Source organism: Cuculus canorus, chromosome 2 (genome assembly GCF_017976375.1).
Source record: "Cuculus canorus isolate bCucCan1 chromosome 2, bCucCan1.pri, whole genome shotgun sequence".
NCBI classification, from domain to species: Eukaryota; Metazoa; Chordata; class Aves; order Cuculiformes; family Cuculidae; genus Cuculus; species Cuculus canorus.
In genome coordinates this window covers 15,278,980-15,297,608 of record NC_071402.1, presented here as the reverse complement: position 1 = coordinate 15,297,608, position 18,629 = coordinate 15,278,980, and the positions used below count along the sequence as shown (strand labels likewise).

Below are 18,629 nucleotides of genomic sequence, written 5' to 3'. Positions count from 1 at the left end.
GCAAATTGAAATAAAATGTGGTTTACATTATGATGAAATAGAAATGTGCAAAAAACGACTTCATGCCTCAATTGTTTAGTAACTACCAAGGTGACTATTAGCAGGTAATTCTGTCACTCATGAGCTTTGATTGGGAAGATCACAGAGTAAATGATAACATTGATATTGTGTGCTTCCTAAAATTAATCTATTCAAATATCTTTTCAACAACCATAAGTATATTATTTTCTACAGGGAACAGAGAATACACAGTTCTCATACAAAGGAATCTGTGGAAGATTATTATCTATAAATAGAATAGAAGGAGGAAGACAACAAGGCCTATGCAAAACTGCAAGCATACTCCCGTCAGTAGCCTTCCTTAGTTTTTTAAAATATACTTTCCAATTAAAATGTATTTTGAAACTAATCAGCACATGTTTCTAGAAAAATGCTGTCTGACATCGTTGGAAACAAAATCACCTTGTTAATTTAAAATTTAAATTACATTACAAAATTCCTTTGATTGTCCGCGTAACATTGTGAAAAAGGAAACAACACAGGATATAACCATTGTGGTTTACACATACAAACAAAAGAATTTTTATGTAATCTTTTTCTCAGGTGCATAGTTGTAAGATTTTACAGCAGTATTCTCTGCTCATTTACTCAAATCAATGAAAAGTTTGCTTAAGCTTTGCTTTACTTCAGAATTTGGGTTTTATTAATCATTCCTGAATAGAGAGCTCCAGAACCATTTCTGCTGCTTTCCATTTGGTGGTTCTAGCAACATCTTTCCTTGTTCCCCAAGCCTTTCGTATTTTCAATTCTAAATACCTCAGTTTAACTTTCCTTCCTGATCTCAGTCAGTTTTCAGTCAACAATTTTTAAATATAACTTTTTTAGTCCAATCAATTCTAATACCTCCTATTCCGTTGTTATTCCGCCAGGGAAGTTGCTTTTAAAGAAGAATCAGGTATTTAAATTACATGGAGAATCACCACTTCAGTTCTACTAGATGTTCTTTAAATACTTTGGACAACTAGAACATAACATCTCCTCCCAGGCTGGGAGAAGACAGCCAAACAATTGAAAACTACATTACGGTAGAAATGCTCTTCCTACAATCTAACAAGAACAGAACTCGCTACACTTGCGAGGCACTGGACTGATAAACTCTGTTTAGAGGCAGAATGCATTAGCTCAGGTTCTGCACAATTTAGACTGTAGCTACACAGTTCTGGATGATGCAAGAGAAAATTTGTATCCATACAGACCACAACTGCGATCTCAAATTTGCCTTAAAAATCGGAGAAATCTTCGAAAAGCTACGCCTAGAATGTACTTTTAAGGGATTAGTGGCTGCCTGTGCTCAACTCCATGCACAGCTGCTTTTCCTGTCAGTTCCCTTGCCTGAGGTAGAAGGCAGGCAGAACACTGCATGCAAAAGCTGTTTTGCATGGAAGAAAAATATTGTTTAATCATGCAGCACAGACTCACAAGATGGCAAACACTTTAAGTCATAGTCATAAGCAAGGTGCAATTATTTCAACTGCTTAGCAACAGGGCCTTTAAAATGGTTTTTTATTAGAAAATGAGATGTTTAAGAGATCAATCCTTTAGCCTGAAAGTACTGAAAAACAGAACCAAGAAACACCATACTTTCGTGATTAAAAAACATGTCTTTTGTTCTTCCTAACCTTCTTTGTGTTCGAAATGTGCCTTATAACTTAAACTAGGCCTGCTAGACTTAAAGCTTTGCTACTCATGCATTTAACCTGCTATTCAAATTTACAAAGTACCCACAAAACATTTTGGGGAGTAATGACATATTAAACCTGACCATAGGCAGAACAAATCTTATTAGCCAGAAGAATCATAGAGCAGGCCAGTTTTGAAGGGATCCCAAAAGATCATCTGGTCCAACCTTTCATGGGAAAGGGAGCCTAGATGAGACTATCCAGCACCCTGTCCAATTGCATCTTGAAAACATCCAGCAATGGGGACTCCACCATGTCCCTGGGAGGTTGCTTCAGTGAATGACTGTTCTCACTGTAAAATATTTCTTATGTCAAGATAAAACCTCTCCTGGTGCAAGCTGTACCTTTTGTCCCTTCTTCTCTCCATGTGGCTAATTGTGAAGAGAGAGTCTCCGTTCTCTTTGTAGGCACCCTTTAAGTACTGGAATACTGTGATGAGGTCCCCGTGAGCCTTCTCTTCTCCAGGGAGAGAAGACATAACTAACTCCCCCAGTCCTCCCTCCCAGGGCAGGTTCTCCAGTCCTCTGATCATCTTCATAGCCCTACTTTGGACCCTCTCCAGTCTGTCCAGGTCTTCCTTGAATTGTGAAGACCAGAACCAGACACAGTACTTCATGTGCAGCCTGACAAGCATTGACAGTAGAGTGAGATGATCCCATCTCTATCTCTGCTAGTAATGCCCCTATGGATGCAGCCCAGGATCTGATTTGCCTTTGCTGAAGCGGCGCGTTCCTGATTCACAGTCAGCTTGCTGTTCACCAGGATCTCCCGATACATTTGAGCAATGCTGCTTCCCAGCCACACATATCCTAGCCTGTACTACTCCACTGGTGACAGACTGCCAGCCTGAGTAAAAAGCACTGACCGACACCCCCTGAGTGTGGCCCACAACCCAATTTCCTACTCATTTCACAAACCACCAATCCTGTCTGTATTTTGCCAGTTTGCCCAGAATGCTGTGGGAAAGAAAGATGCATACATTTTCATACTTCTAGTAGACATAAAACCAAGTGATTCTTTCTGAACTAAAATCCTTTTTTTTTTGTTTTTTTTTTTTTTTTACTAATGACAAGAGATGGTGTATTAGCTCTCAATTACAGCAGAGACTCTCTGAGATCCTGATAGTAGATAATCATTAGATAATCATTATTTGGACTGTTGGCTTATAAATACGCAACTGCTTTAATGTATACATGTAACTACTAATAGTCATGTAACTATCAGAAGCTAACTTGAAAAAATTAATGAACTGTTCACTTCAAACCAGCTTAGATCAACTGTCCAAGTCTTTATGTGCTGCCTGAAGCATTTTACAGAGTTACCAGTCTCAAAAAAAGCCTTGCTATTAACAGCAAAGAAAACAACTTATTCAGTTCCATGGAGAAATGATTTCTTTTCAAGTAACTTTAAAAAAAGGTAGTGCTATTCCAGCCTGGGAGTTTATAGAAAAACATGGGAGTTCCACACTGCCCCAGAAAATACAGACTTTCCTTTTTATGGAAACTACAAAATCTGTTAGCTTCCTTTACAAGAACTGTTAAAAAGCCAGGTTTGGCACAAGCAATAGGCATTTGATAGCTGCTGGTTTACATCAGGATGAACTGGAAACGAGGTAACCGGGGATGACGAGAATTGGACCTCTTGGCAATAGATGGCTAATCATTTCTCCTTCCAAAGCCACGTTCAGAGGTCTTTGAGACAACACTGCTAACTTATATACAGGTAGCTGAAGAAGTCAGTTAGGACACTGAGCTTCTGGATTTATCCCTCAATCAAAAACCTACCAGTCCTATGGCAGGAGCAGAAGTTCATGTGTTCAGTGCTGGAAGGCTGCGTTTGAGAAATATACTGATCACCAGTTAGACAGTAAGCTATGCTGGGAATTGTAGTGACTTTATAGGAGACAGATATTTGCATCTTCTACATCTGCATCAGACAAAAAGTCCTTGGCAAGGGCGAGGGCAGTTAGGTACAGTCATAGTCTAACCCATCATTTCCAGATATCACAGTGAGCTCAGTCAAAAACTACATTCAGCTCAATCACCAACTTCAAGTAATCTTTCTACTACTTTTTACCAGTACAGTTTTATCTTCCTGTAGAGTATTTCAAGCACCTTACCCTATCTTGCTTATACAGCAACCTATTTGATCAGCTGTTTTACAGAGGTACTATATTATCTTGCAGTACAAACACTTTCTTATCCAAGTCAGTTATTTGCTGTAAGCACCATCCATAAAAGGTCAAGAATTTAATGAGAAAACATTATTTCTATCAGTTTGTCTTTCCAAAGGGTGGGATGAATTAGTGAGGAGATTATTCTAAAGGAAGCAGGCTTATGAGTAAGCTTTCCATTCTCCAGCAAATCTTTCCACTAACTCTATGAACAGAGAAACAAAATAAGCAGCTTAACAGAGAGAGAGACGCACAGCACCAGCAGAGTTCTGATTCTAACTGGGTATCACTCACAGGGTCACCAAATGGTACAAGTGCAGTGGGTTACAGACCCAGAATACCTAGTAAATTTCAAGTTGCCTTGAAGTTATTAGCTTTTCCATATGACTATCTGGTTTCAGCCTATAAGCATATGTCCAAATTCCACCAGATACACTCACTCAAAGACTCGAACTGCCTTAAAACATCCCATTGCCTATCTAGTTTGATAAGTCTTTGGACACAATGACAGTAGTAAATTCAAAGTAATAAAACCCTAATAAAAAAAGAGAAAATTATTCATGCAAAAAACAAAGGAAATTCTCCATTACCCTGAAAATGAAAACATGAAATTTGAGACAGAATAATTAGAAGCCTAGAATCACCAGTCTGCACACAGAGGGAGAACTGAGGGATTTGGCCACTTTAATAGGGAAAAGAGAAAGACACACCAAAATAAATGAACAGGTAGTAAAAAATTCATTTTATAAAATGCAAATCATTAAAGCTATAATTTCTAACTGGCAGAAATCCTGACAGAAAAATCTGTCAGGATTGAATTTCAACTTCAAGTGTGATTTAAGAAAGGATCTGCAACAGTCAACTAAGAAAAAGACAATATTAAAAGAATGGAAACATTTCACAAACATTGATTATGTATAAGGAATGATGAAGCAGAATCAACCAATAGCCATAAAAATAATCTAAGTTTCCAAAATTTATAACAATAAAGTGCATGCAAAAAGTAAAATAAAGAGATCAGCAAGAAGGTAAAGCAAACCCAAGATCTTTGACTAGCAATTATGGCAGAACTCAACTGAATCAAAAATAGCTGAAAATGAACTGGTAAAAGAAACTACCAAATCCCCTTACCACTACTCATTGTGCTTCCTACTCATTATTTCAAAACTTAGGTATCTGATTCAATTTGCAGGACACCAGAAAACACTGCTCACAACATCTTCACTAAACTTGCATTCTCTAAGACAAAGCATTAATAGCAATCTCAGCTTCTTATCAATACATCTGTCACATGAGATAAATATTATTTTTCTACTATATCATGTGTTACAAAGTGGCAAAATACTGGAAAAAAATAAAGTACCTTTTGTGTAGTCAACTACAGCCTCCAATGCTGCTATTCGGACATCTATGAAGTGCCCATATTCTGCATATGACTTGAAGAGAGAGGGATCACTTGGGACATGACCGTTCTTCTGAAGCACTCGAATGGCTTTTAAACAGCTAAATGTGGCAGAAAGAGGAAATTTTTACTAGGTTTCTGGAATACCAGCCAAGAAAAATAAAATTACTTTCTTCAAAATTGAGTACTACAATTTTCTAGAATTATATTATCCAAATTAACATGTTATGGTTGCTTTCACAGCACTACCACATAGCTCTCATTAACTCTGAATTAGGCAGAAACACAGACAAAATTCCCACGTCAAATCCATTCTTTAGATTCAGTAGAACTGTACTAACTTACAGAGAAAATACAGCTCAGATTATGTTGTGTACTCTACAGATACTGTTACATGGCTACCTTTTACATTTAAAGCTTTTCTTAACGAGGGACAACCATGACCAACATGTGCCTGCTACTACAAGTCTACATTGATAGAAATTAATGTTGAAAAATAAAGCAAGCAATATACACTTGCACTATCAGCTTATGGAAATTGGAAGGAATTTGACATTTAAGATATGCAAGTTAAAATCTCAAATACTAATTATAGAAGGCTACATAAAAACAAGAAAAGTAGTATTAATGTGTCTGCTTTCTTCATGTGTACAATTATTAAACCACACCTGACTGTAATGGTATGTCTGTAACTAGGAAGTAACTTCTCCATATTTAGGAAGCGGGTAATTTCCTCAAGAATAAGCCGAACATCAGGATTTAAGTTATCCAGTGTTCGAACTTCATTGTTCACACTGACTGCAGGAGTTACAGAGTTGGCTAGGGCATCAATCAGCTCAGCACGATAGTAGTTGTCTGAAAACTAGATAAAAACAGCATTTAAACACAAGCAAATATAACAATATATGCTTTTTAAAAACTAAGAAATGTTGAGGCACTGCTATAAAACAAGATCTTAAAACAAAAACTGTGTGAGAAACCATATGAGAAAGCAAATCAAGAATGAATTTGTTCTGAAAATAGATTTGAGAGTGAGTGAGTGAGCAGAAACACTATCAATCATTAATCTTCACTTTGTAATACGAGCATATTAACAGTAACACATTGTTTTATAAAAGTGGAAAAATAAGGCACGGAAAATTTTCCAGATATGGAAAATAAAAGTCATTATTTCTAAATGTGAGCATCTAGAATCACCTGTCTGTTTCTATATTCATTACCGAGGTTAACGGGTGCTTAGCCCCTCAGAATATCAGACAGTTTGTCTAGATAGCACTTCACAAGCTTCTGTGTTGAACTAACAGGCTCAATGCTGCTTATTGAGGAAAATCTTGCTTCTTCATTTGCTCCTTTTACCTGGGGCTCACAGTTTCATCCTCTTCCATTGTGCTGGCTGTTTTGTTGGTTTGTTTAGTAAGCAGTTAGTAAGCAGTTCAGAATACAAAATTTATAAGCTAGAAAAACATATCAGATTTGAATATTGCTTAATTTAATCTAAACAAACCCAATATCTGCCAGATCTGAAATCAGTGCACGGAAGGAACATGTCTAAAGTGAGGCAGGATCTCTCCTTTGGTGGTGGGGAGATATTGGCACAACTCACAACAGTAGCTACTGGTGACTGCACTCAGATGTCTAAATCTCTACCTCTTAATTCTCTACCACCCTCTTATTTCAGTAATATTGCAACGAGTGTCCTGTTATAATATATATTCCTACACACAAGAAGGTGTGGCTTAAGAGGATTCCAATTTGTTCCACTTAACTGTGGATATTTAATTGGAAAGACTATGCTAGGCTCCTAGCAGCTGACAACTTTCTCTGTAACTAAAGAGATGGAAAATTGTATCATCTCAGGATCTTAAAGGAACTTCAGATGACATTTCCAATTCAGATGCTTCAGTTTAGTGATGGAACAATATTAACCTGGGTTTCAGCTGTTATTTAACTAGACAAAGACAATCCAGTTCCATGAGCTAGAGTTGCTGTTCAGAAGCCAGAATCTAAGCTCCTGTATATTGGTAAAAAAAAAAATTCCTTTCCTTGCTCTTTCAAATATTCTTCTCAAGGTGAAAAAAGCTCCAACAAACTAGTGCATAACTTTGCATGCTATGTTAACCTCACACATGTTTTCTCAAAACACATAGGTCTTCTGAATAAAGAAGAGCAAATCAAGAAAAGTATTTGTGCAAATGAAGACAGGCAGGTCCTTAGTAAGGGAACAAGCACAAAGAGCTTTGAAACATCCAGAAATGCTGCCACAGAAAAGTCAGCTACAGAACATTCTGTTTAGTTTAATGCATCAACTTTTCATCAACTCTCATAGCAAGATATTTACATTTGCAGTATAAACCATAACACTACATATATTAACAAAGAGTTTTTTCAAAAAAAGGTGAGAGATTAAAGTAAACACATTCTTTACCTTATTCTTCCTGTTATCATTATACTTGATCAAATCCAAAATAAACATTAAAACCTCCTTAGGACAGAGGTTGTGAACGTCTCTCAGAAGGGCCATGGCAACAGGCATAGTCTGTGAAATGAAATTAATACTAACATCATTCTTACATTAGTGAAATGACAGTTACACTCTGAAAAGAGCTACATACTGAAAATGAGAAATTAATACTTTTAGAGTAGCAAATCTCTGAAAAGTTAAATTCAAATTTGAAAGTCATGCCACGTGCCACAATTTTCAGATCACATAAACTGGACAATCATTGCTGTATAATTAGTCATAATGCAGACATTTGAAAAAACCCTATATATAAGAAAAGATTCAAGTCAAAGCATTATCGAAAAGATAACAAGTGAAAAATAAAGACACACAGAAAATTAGAGGGAACTAATCCTGAGACAGACACTGAATTTGGGTGTTTTCATGTAATTTCTATCACCACTGAGAGATATGGATCCAATACAGTCAGTGAAGCGTAAAGAATTATTAACCAGACAGGTATTAGCCTGATGAGGTATTTGTTTTAGAATGAGCTAAGCAGCTTTCTAGGCTCCACTTACACAGATTTATGAGTCTTACTTTGGATCTGTAAACTTGGGACACGGTATTAAAAAGGAGAAAAGTGTAAGATTTAGTGGGAAAGAATAAGCAATAATAAAAAGAGCATAAAAACACACAGGGAAAAGGATGAAGCAGTTTTGAACAGAATAGGAGAACAAAATTTGAGTTCTCAGTCAGGAATATGACATCTGTGAAATAAGAACTAAACCATCCAATAATTATGAAGTGAATCTTGAGAGAAAACTATAGTAATTCACTTTATTATCTACTGTATAACCTACAATTATAGGTCCCAGAAAAAAGCCCTGAATTCACATCAAAATAAGCTGCAGCAACACCTGATGTTGGCAATTAATAGAAAGAAGAGGGCAGGAAGAAGAATATGGCAGTGCCTTGAACTAAAAGGCCCACCAATTTAAGATAAGTTTTATAAGATTTTATTAGCAGTGCAATATCCTTGCCATTAAGGCATAAAGAGAGCTGCTGAATTCACCTAAAATATAAAATGAGTTGTTTTGTTACTGCACAATAAATGCTATTTAAGAATGCGCTCCCAAATATTAACAAATAATTATACGTATTCCATTCTTCTGAAGAAACTGCTAATTTAACCTCAGAAAAAAACCTAGAATTTTGTTAATTGATTTTTTAATTAAAATGGAACAGAAGATATCATATGAGCAAGGACTAGTTATTTTTTATTTTTATGAAGGAGTAAAGCAAGACGGTGATATCCATGTTCCTTTAAGTTGTCAACTGTAGTAAAGTTTTTGTATTTTGACATTCCTTTTAAATGTCCAGTGGAAAAAAAAAAATTACCTTTTGCAGAAAGTAGCTTTGAAAGTTCATGAAGTTGTTGGTCTTCACAATGTTTGGACAAGTCTTACAACAAAACATTCGGGTAAAGAGTGATTTCATGGCTGGTGGTCCTGTCCATGTACTTACCATGGAATTTGCAATCTGTATAATTAGGGAGGAAAGAAAACCATATTAACATCACCACTGCAAGTTTAGTTTGGCTGTAGAAAAACGCATATCTCCCATAATAAAAAAGGATAATTGCCAAGAACCTACTGCCCTTCAAATCAATACATATTTTCACAACTCTTACCTTATAATAGCTAAGTTTTCACTGTCATCCCCAATATATCTTCTCTACATTAAAGGTAAATTCTGAAAATTGTTCCACTTGGAAGATGTCTGCAACTAATTATCCTTCCATGATAAACTTCTGTTCTTAATTATTTTCTCTTTTATATTTTAGATGAAAAAGCTCTGTTTATTAAGCCAAGTTTTCCGGCTCTACAGAAGCCAACAATGGAAGAGGCTTTTGCAATACCAGTTCCCCAAAATTACCCTGCCAGTAACCTCAGCCTAGTCTTTAAGTAGGCCTCAGCCACCCTAAGACTAAAAGACCACCCCTAAAGTAAAAGGCAATTCAGCTACCTCTACCTTTAATCATAACTTACAAAGAGAGTATGCACTAAGACAACTTTATTGCTACAGTCTGTTTTGGGGTAAGGCTCCACAAAGACAAAACTGCCTTTGTGCCATCCCAACATCCTGGGTTTCATGCATTTGCTACAAGAGACAATGAAAGCCTGTGGACAAGAGCACCTATGCCTGATGATGGATTAAGCCTGAGGACAGACTGTATGCCTCTGTGTGTGCACGCGCATATACGCATACAAATGGAGACAAAGCACCCTACAATGTAGCAGTAGTATCCACTGCTACAGACCCACCATAAACTAAGGAAAGATCTGTTTTCACACAGAAGAAAATCAATTTGATAATTTCCATCTGAATTATTTATCTTGTTTCAAAGTCTGTTATATAAGTAGTAAGAAAAAGAAAAGCAAGAGACAATCTGAAGATGGGTAGCAACTTGTTTCACCATTGCTCTTGCACATGATGGGTGCTTTGTTACTGGAAACCCTCCTCCCACTAAGTCAGGCTTTAAAGGAAAGTTAAAAGGAAATACTGTAGTCAGACTAGATGCTCCCTTTGCAATAGCTGAAGGCTTCAAACTAAAGATGCAGGTATAGCTTTTTCTGTAAGGAACGTAACAACTCTTCCTGCAAAGAAAGCTTAATCCCAAAGACTACTTAGAAATCATAATGATAAACTTAAAAATGGAAATGTGAAATTTATGTACCAGTGTAAAATAAAACACAATCCCAAAAATATTTTCAAAGTTTACGGTGTTTACATGATAGTCACTATTCCTTTAAAATTAGGGAGTAAGTATTTAAATACTTTTTAACTTCTACTTATTTTAAACATTTCATTTTGCAAAACCTATAGATTAACAATAGTATTTCAAATAAACTCAACGGTAATTAAGTCACCATCTTTTCAGTATTTTTTTTTCTTACAATGTGTTCTGACTCAGTTTAATTTTTCTTTAAATGATGACAAAATCCACATTTGTTACTGATATGCCATATATTCTGATTTAAAGTACTTGCACGTTCCCCAAACCATAATGCAAACAGCCTGCCTTGCATTATTTCTACATAAAAAGATAGCAGATATACTCTTATTGCTGCATCCCTCATTTCAACATAGCATAAAATGCTGGCCTAAGAAGTAGGGGAGAGGGGAGAGTTTGTGGTGATGCTGTCATTTTTTTAAACCTTATTGCACATCATCAACACCGATATGGATCTGAACAGGAAAATCAGGCTGCATAATTCCAGGAATTAATATTGTGACACTGTTTTCTCCTTTCTCTGTAGAGCTATTTGTCATCAAGTACTCAGCTAAGTGTGTGCATGTGCACGTGCGCACGCACACACACACATCTTTTGACTTCTTTATCAATGAGGATTTAATATATTACCTGGATACTTTATGCCTGAAAGACTGAAGTGCTGTTTTTACAATACAGTATACAGTACATTTAGAAAGTGTAGTAAATTCAGTTTTATAATTGCACTGTCACCCATCTTTTCTCTGCATCAACATTACACCAAGAACATTTTACAATAGTAATCACAATCCAGGTAGAAGTTGCAAATCAACAAAAAAGAACTCTCTCACTAATAAACATAAGGACTTGACTTTTTTCAATAAAAAATACAAATCCTGAATATTTACGAGTTGAAAAAATTAAACTGTGTCAATGACAACAGGAAGTGGTTCTTACTAGAACTAGTTGTGCATTACACTTTCCTCCTTCTGTAAGTCAACAGTATTATCTGTAGATCCAAGGTTTTTCATACAATTAAAATTCAGCAAAACTGGTTATGATTATCTGCAGCACAACTGACTGAGAATTCAAAGTAAATACAAAAAACTCTACTACATTTAAACACTGTAGCAACTGCTCTCTTCATATTCACCTGTGGAATATAATTTTAAATATTCCAAGTGAATTCATTATGAAACACGCATGTTTTAAGTCAGACACTGGCACTACCAACACTAGCACAGGTACTGGCAGTATCACATCAGTGTTTCTTAGTATTAAAGTACTTTGACACAAATTTCTTAAATTTTGATTTTCAAAATGTGGCCAAAGGATTTATTTCTATACAGGTAATGAATTATTCTCAACAGGAATATGGCAGAAAGCAAACTATATGCCAATAATCTAAACTCTACAAATTGTCAGTAAGTTTGCCTTTATGTCCATAAAGGTATGTCAATAACATGCCTCTTCAGAAATTCTTATTCTTCCATGTTTTCACCTAGCTGTTTTATAGGATTTTCTAATTTCCATTCTTAATGCTAATTTTGTGTATAAAGGAAAAAGATCTTCCCTTCTTCCCTTTTCAAGGTAATTATTTGGCCTTCTAATATCTAATTGCAGACCAACATGATGTTTCCTTTTAATCTGAAACAATTTAGGGCAGCGATCTGAATTCACATTAGACAGACATGAATTTCAGCACTTCAGAGTTCTCAGCAGACAGTCCAAGGAACCTCCCAGCAAAATTAAAAAATACATTTTGGCTCTGAAGAAATTAAACAAAAGTCTTTTATTTCTGCCACTTAATGAAATCTGGAAAAATCCCTTGTGGTTTTCATGTCTGACATCTCAATTTTGACAATTACGAAAGCCTTCTGCAGTCTCATTTTACAGACTAAAATAATACAGCTTTCCTTTCAAATCAGTCATGTTAAAAATACTTGGCAAACACTTTTAAGAGGCTAAATATCAAACCAGTTTGAGAACTGTGATGAGTTCTGACCCATTTGCAAACATTTACTATGTCTAGTGGATTTCTTTCCTTATTCCCATCCATACAACCTCACCTTTGCAAGGCAGAAGCAGGCCATCATTCTCACACGGTAGAAACATTGCTCCTGTTCTAGTATATCAGTCAGTGCAAGCCGTGATGCTGGAGTGGGGAACTTTTCCAGTGCCAGAATGGCTTCTTCTTGTGCAACCACATCTCTCTCATATCGAAGCTGATACTGCCACATGAAATCAGATTGTTCAAATTCTACCTTCCTCAGTACTGACATATCAGGGTCTATTCTTATCCAGAGCAAAGGGGAATCAGCACTAAGACAGACATGAAAAACATTAATAGCTTACAACATTTCAAGACTATAGAAATGCAAAAGTTGTTCTAAGTTGTTATGAGCTATTGTTAAAGCATTTAGAGTCAAAGCATAAGAAAAATCTAAGTTAGAGGGGACTTTATAAAGTCATGTGGTCCAACCTCCTGCTTCTAGGACTACAATTCTGTAGCCTCCCAGAGCAATCTGTCCAAACGTCAAAGTGAATACAGTGCTTTAGCATTTTTAACCTACAGACCTGAGTTCCCCGTAAACTACTATATAATCTCAGCATATTTAATTCTGCTTTCTCAGACACAGTAATTTTCACAGAAAAAAAAAATATCTTCGAGAAAACCTGCTGGTAAACATCCAGTTTATTACAAACTATTTTTTATCACTAGATATCAAAGTGCTTTACAAACACATACACATGCTATCATGTTGAAAGTTGACAAGGGTAAGCATGTAAATGTATTGAATTGCCAAGCCAAATGACAATAAAAGTGAAAGTATCAACAGACAGGATTAAAATTTTAGTGCTACAGATAAAAATACTCGGTTGTGTTCCACCTAAGGAAGCATTTTATACTTTAGTATTCACATAGCACTAAAACTGTAGAAGTCAATTATATGAGTAACAAGCACAAACTAAAGTCTCTTGCTCAGTTTTCCACATAAAATTGATAATGGCAAAACACAGACACGGAATTAGGACAGAGTTTTGAATGACGAAAAGATCATAATTATAACTATTGTGTATTTCTATACACGGTTGTAGAATACCCAGAACTACTGTCAAGATAGTAAGTAGCAAGATAAGAAAGGATACTGAAGACTGCATACACAGGATTTAGAAGAATCAAGAAGAATGAACATTATCATATATGCTTGGAGCAGAGGAGTCCAAACTGGACAAACGAATGACACCACTGCAGATCCGAAAGTTAGCAGATAAACAAAACAAAAAATCATACACCGGTACAAAGATAGTTCCAAAACCATCATGAAGGTCTCAGCTTAGTGTAATGCACTGGCTACTTGAACATGATTGATCAGAACTACTCAAAAATGCTCATTATTATTAACTACAATTTAAAAACTATTTATTCATAACAACTATGACATAGAAATTATAACAACTTTCTCAATGAAAATATCTCCTACAAAAATATTTCTCATCATATTTTAGATAAGGTTAAATTGATAGAACTTCCAACACCTTCAAGGTGACAGGCAATCTATTATTTTTCAAAGAGACACCATTAGCTTTCAAGGGCACATTATTTACTTCCCCCAGCCACCAAACAAGGTATCAATTCCTTCAGTATTTCTGAGAGTACCACTGGCTCCAACTCAAGGGGTGTAAAGTAGTATTTACGCCGAGAAAGAATTTACCTCCAAAGAGATAAATAGTTTCAACTGAAATTAATGCCACTATGAATTTCAGTATGGAGCACTTAATCACTTATTTTCAATCTAAAAGGATTCTTTTGGAATCTTTAATCACAGGTTTCAGAAACTTATCTATCTTAGTGCCAGTTAAATGATCTTCAGCCAGGTCCAACAAAAATTGCTTTTACTTTGTTTCAAGCAAATTCTCGTTTACATTTTACCTATAAAGTCAGATGAAAGATATAATTACAAATATGTAAGAAAGAATCAACTAATTTATTCCTTCACCTTATCAAGCTTAACATCTTAAAAAAAGAAATCTATTATAATAGTTAATCCATATATTTTATGCTTCACCAGAATCTTCCCAGCTACAGGAGTCTTAAAGAAGGCAAAGAAACGGGTATAGTCTTGACGCCTGCTAGTCATATAATGATGTACAGCATTACTATCAAATCCTTCAAAATAGCATGCTTCAGACAAGTCTCACACTCAAACTCCAACAAGCTAACTTACTCCATAGCAGAAAGATCCATGTCCACCTCTTCCCCATTCATCAGTGGAATCTTCTTCTTCTTATTTCTATCAAAAAAGAGAAAAAAGAAAAAAAATGGCATTTAGAAAGTTACTGTACTAGCAAAGATATGTTTATACATGAAACTTGAGTCTGCACAAGTACTTTCTGTGTATTTCATCACATCAAAAAACAATGCTCTCTCCAGATAAAAATATTCACAAAGCTAAGCCATGTATCAGCTTTGTTTAAATAATAATCACCAACACTTTACATTTAACATTTACATTTAAACTTGACTCCCACCATTTATACAATTACACATAAGCACATAGCTTGGAGAAGCAGAGCTCAAAGTAGTTATTCAAATGCATATGGAAACTGAGAAAATCTATGTGGGAAGTGTGTTATTTTTCTTGCTCACTAAATTCAGGGAACAGCCCTGACACTCTTGACATAAAAGAAATGCTATGCTAATGCTTCATATATCTTCACTTGAGGTACTCCTCTGGCCTGCAACTGTCTTGCCTCTAATTTACCTTTCCCATTCAATGGCATTTTGAAGAATTTAATTAATTAGTTTTTAGTCAAATTAAGCTCTTTATAAATCTCCTACAAAATTTAAGACCTTTACTTATACTTAAGAACTGCATAAAAAAATGTAAGATTCCATGCTGTGCGTAAACGGTAGTAAATTCTATTTTCTCTCTTTACATCACAGGTAAATCTTTCGGTCAGATTAACAAAATACAGACACAAAATTAAAAAAAAATTATTGTCAGTGCACTATATGCTTTCATTTACCCATACTAAAAATACTTGCAGTTTGTATTTTAATTCTTACCTTCTGCTTTTAGAATGGCAAGGTATATCATGTTTAAGACTGTTTTCTTCAATCTGCAATGTATGGTTGAATGATCCATCAAGTTCTTGCACTGTCACTTTAAGAGGACCCTTCAAGTTCAAAAAATTGTTATTAACATTAAAATTATGTTTATTAATGTACACACCATACTTGTATGTGTAGGTAAAATATGGAAAATAGACCTTACCACATATTTCTGAGTCCCGGGAGATGTGTAGTCTTGTTTTATTTCCAATTCCAATACATTACGTTTTCTATTAAATGCAAAGCTACCATAAAATTTTACCACTCCACTCTGATCCCTAATAAGTAGTATAGGAAATGCAGTGCACAATGAGGTGGTTATAAACAAACGTAATTCTCAATTTTTTTCACTCTTTACACTTGCTTTATGCTTCTTTACTCCTACAATTTCCCATCCCAAGGAAATCAGGAAATTAAAATACGCATGGTTGTTCAATAACTTTATAAGATTTTTTCCTTGAACAGTTCTTTAATGTACAGTCATGTACCTTACAAAGAAAAGCTGAGGTACCCTTAAAATTATGTAATAAGTAAAAAGTCATTATTAAAAACTATACTGGACCCCACTACATAAAATACTAACTTCTTATATTACTCTATAAATATTAATTATAGAGTGGGTTTTAGGTGGATATTGAGATGCATTAATGTTAAGCCAGCTCAAATACATGTCTAAATATAAACACGCACTTTTCTATTAGAACAGAAAGGTATGGTTTTGCTGCACGTATGCTTTTAGTCCGCAGTTGTGTTAATCAAAGCTATAGATTAAACCTTTAAAATGCTGCAGATCCAAATTTACCCTCGTATTAATCAGAAATAAGAAAACCTATTTCTTAATGAAAATTTGAAGCATCAACTCATAGATGTTTATATTATCAAAATGGTAATATTAACACAAGCTACCAAGCTAATAAGTGTTAAGAGTATTTTAAACTATCAATCTGCAATTCAGGTTACTTATTTCATGGTGATTTACTGGAAATCACATCTTAAAATGCACCAGACTATAGCATTTTCCATGTCAGACTTCAGCATATTTCTATGGGCAGTGTCCTCTGGAATCCCTTTAGTATAACTTGGCTTCAAATTCCAGCAGAGTTCTTGTGCTTCTTTCAAAGTAAAACTTAAAAACATGAAATCCCTTCTAGTAAAGGACACCCAAAAAAGCTAGCATACTCTAGATGACTATGAAAGGGGTGTGAACCTGTGGCTCACATTTATTTCTAATTTAAAGAATAATGTACTGAACTGTTTCAAGCAAAGATATTTCATACCTTTCTTCACATTCCTTTAATAGTGCCAATTAAAAAAAACAAATTCATTCTCCATATTAACAATCCAGACCAAGAATAAAAAAGGATACACCCACTGCTTTATTAAAGGTTGGATGTCTTTGCCAGAGACATTTGAGATAGATTTCAAAAACCCAGATGTGGAAACCAACATCTGACTCCACATGTGTGACTGGAACTTCTGAGATGAAGCAGTGCTGGCCAGACTCAACAACTTGTTGAAAACCTAAAATGATAAAAAGTTAAATACTTAAACTAAATACTTCTATATTTACAACCAGCTTTTCTATTTAGCTGCAGCTAAATTGCAACAAAAGGTCAATAAACTAATTTTCTGGTAACTGGCCTTAAAAAAAGTGTTTCAAACTAAAGACATTTCAGAAATTATTTCCTCGTCTATATCAGAAATCGTGCTTTCAAATGCAAATGTGTTTTTACTTAACACAAATCATCCACAATGCTGAGAAATGCTCTGAAACTCCAACATGATAAATGTTTAATGGTAACAAAAACTAATAATCTCTTTGCTCATCACTGCTACAGGTACAACTTATCATGCAGCTTTTACAGCTGAATTCAAAGTGGAATACAGAAACACCTTTTGGCATCCATTTTCGAGTTCCAAGCACCTCTATACTTCATGTTATTTGAGAGGATAGTCACTGCAGGCAGGTGTGGCCTTTATTTACCAAATTACAATGCAGAGGGTAAGGGACACATTTTTTAATCAATTCTTTCCACCTGAGCTTTTTCAAAGAACCTACTTCCTCAAAACTACATATATGTACAAAAAATCCATTAAAAGTCCAGCAGCTTTCGGAAATCATCTATGCTAAAACAGATCACTGACTATATATGCTTTTCAGAAATAAAAGTCATCAGGTTCTCTGCTTTGCTATTCCTTTTTAAAACTCACAAAGAATAAGTAAAATGTATGTATGGAAAGCTTTAAAAAGGTGCTTCTGCTGTATTTTTAACCTAACAATTGCTTATAAAAGCTCTGGTACAAGTACATACATGTTATCCTTAAAGAACAAAAATAAAACTTCCCCCTCCCCCAAACCTCAAATTTGATAATGAAGAGTATCACTCAGTTTCTAACTGGGTGTTTTTTATAGTACCCTATCTCCTTCAAGGTGTGTCACAAAACATACTTGTCAAGAAGAAAAACAATGCCACAGAAGACTAGCATTTCAAAATAAAATAACCATCTTCTATTCAGCTGTGAACTATCTTCTATTCAAGTGCTTCTTATGATATAAAGATTTGTGCTCCCTCCAGCACTGAAAATTTTATACAGTAAAAAGAGCAGAAGCTGGATCCTCATCACTTTCATTATTTAAAATTTGGTTACATCAGCTCACAGCAACACCAGTTATGGTCAATAAAACAGGTCTCCAGTGTTAAAAAGCAATCACAGTAACACAAAGCAATGACCTCAGCACTAAAGAGAATATATAAATATAAATATATATAATATTTATATATAAATATAAATATATATTTAAATATATAAATATTTATAATATATAAATATATATAAATAGCATCAGAAATTATGGATACAAACAATAGCTAACTTTATCCAAACACAAATTACCTACATTTTACATTTGTTCTATCCTGCTAAAGTTGAAAATACAAATGGAATCGTATGATGACCTGTTTTGTTCTTCCTTAAACTCCAT

The 18,629-nt window shown here is 35.0% G+C and overlaps 1 protein-coding gene across 2 annotated transcripts in view; it reads right to left on the bottom strand.

The window, feature by feature from the left end:
* Positions 1-18,629, bottom strand: part of TAF2 (TATA-box binding protein associated factor 2) — a 61,037-nt gene that overhangs the window by 18,999 nt on the left and 23,409 nt on the right. For both annotated transcript variants that reach the window (XM_054058139.1, XM_054058140.1), the window contains exons 12-20: positions 17,013-17,167; positions 15,810-15,924; positions 15,602-15,711; positions 14,760-14,825; positions 12,600-12,852; positions 9,156-9,296; positions 7,740-7,850; positions 5,983-6,176; positions 5,276-5,415 (exon numbers count right to left, since the gene is read on the bottom strand). In XM_054058139.1, coding sequence (XP_053914114.1) covers positions 5,276-5,415; positions 5,983-6,176; positions 7,740-7,850; positions 9,156-9,296; positions 12,600-12,852; positions 14,760-14,825; positions 15,602-15,711; positions 15,810-15,924; positions 17,013-17,167 — 1,285 coding nt within the window. The remainder of the gene's footprint in view (positions 1-5,275; positions 5,416-5,982; positions 6,177-7,739; positions 7,851-9,155; positions 9,297-12,599; positions 12,853-14,759; positions 14,826-15,601; positions 15,712-15,809; positions 15,925-17,012; positions 17,168-18,629) is intronic.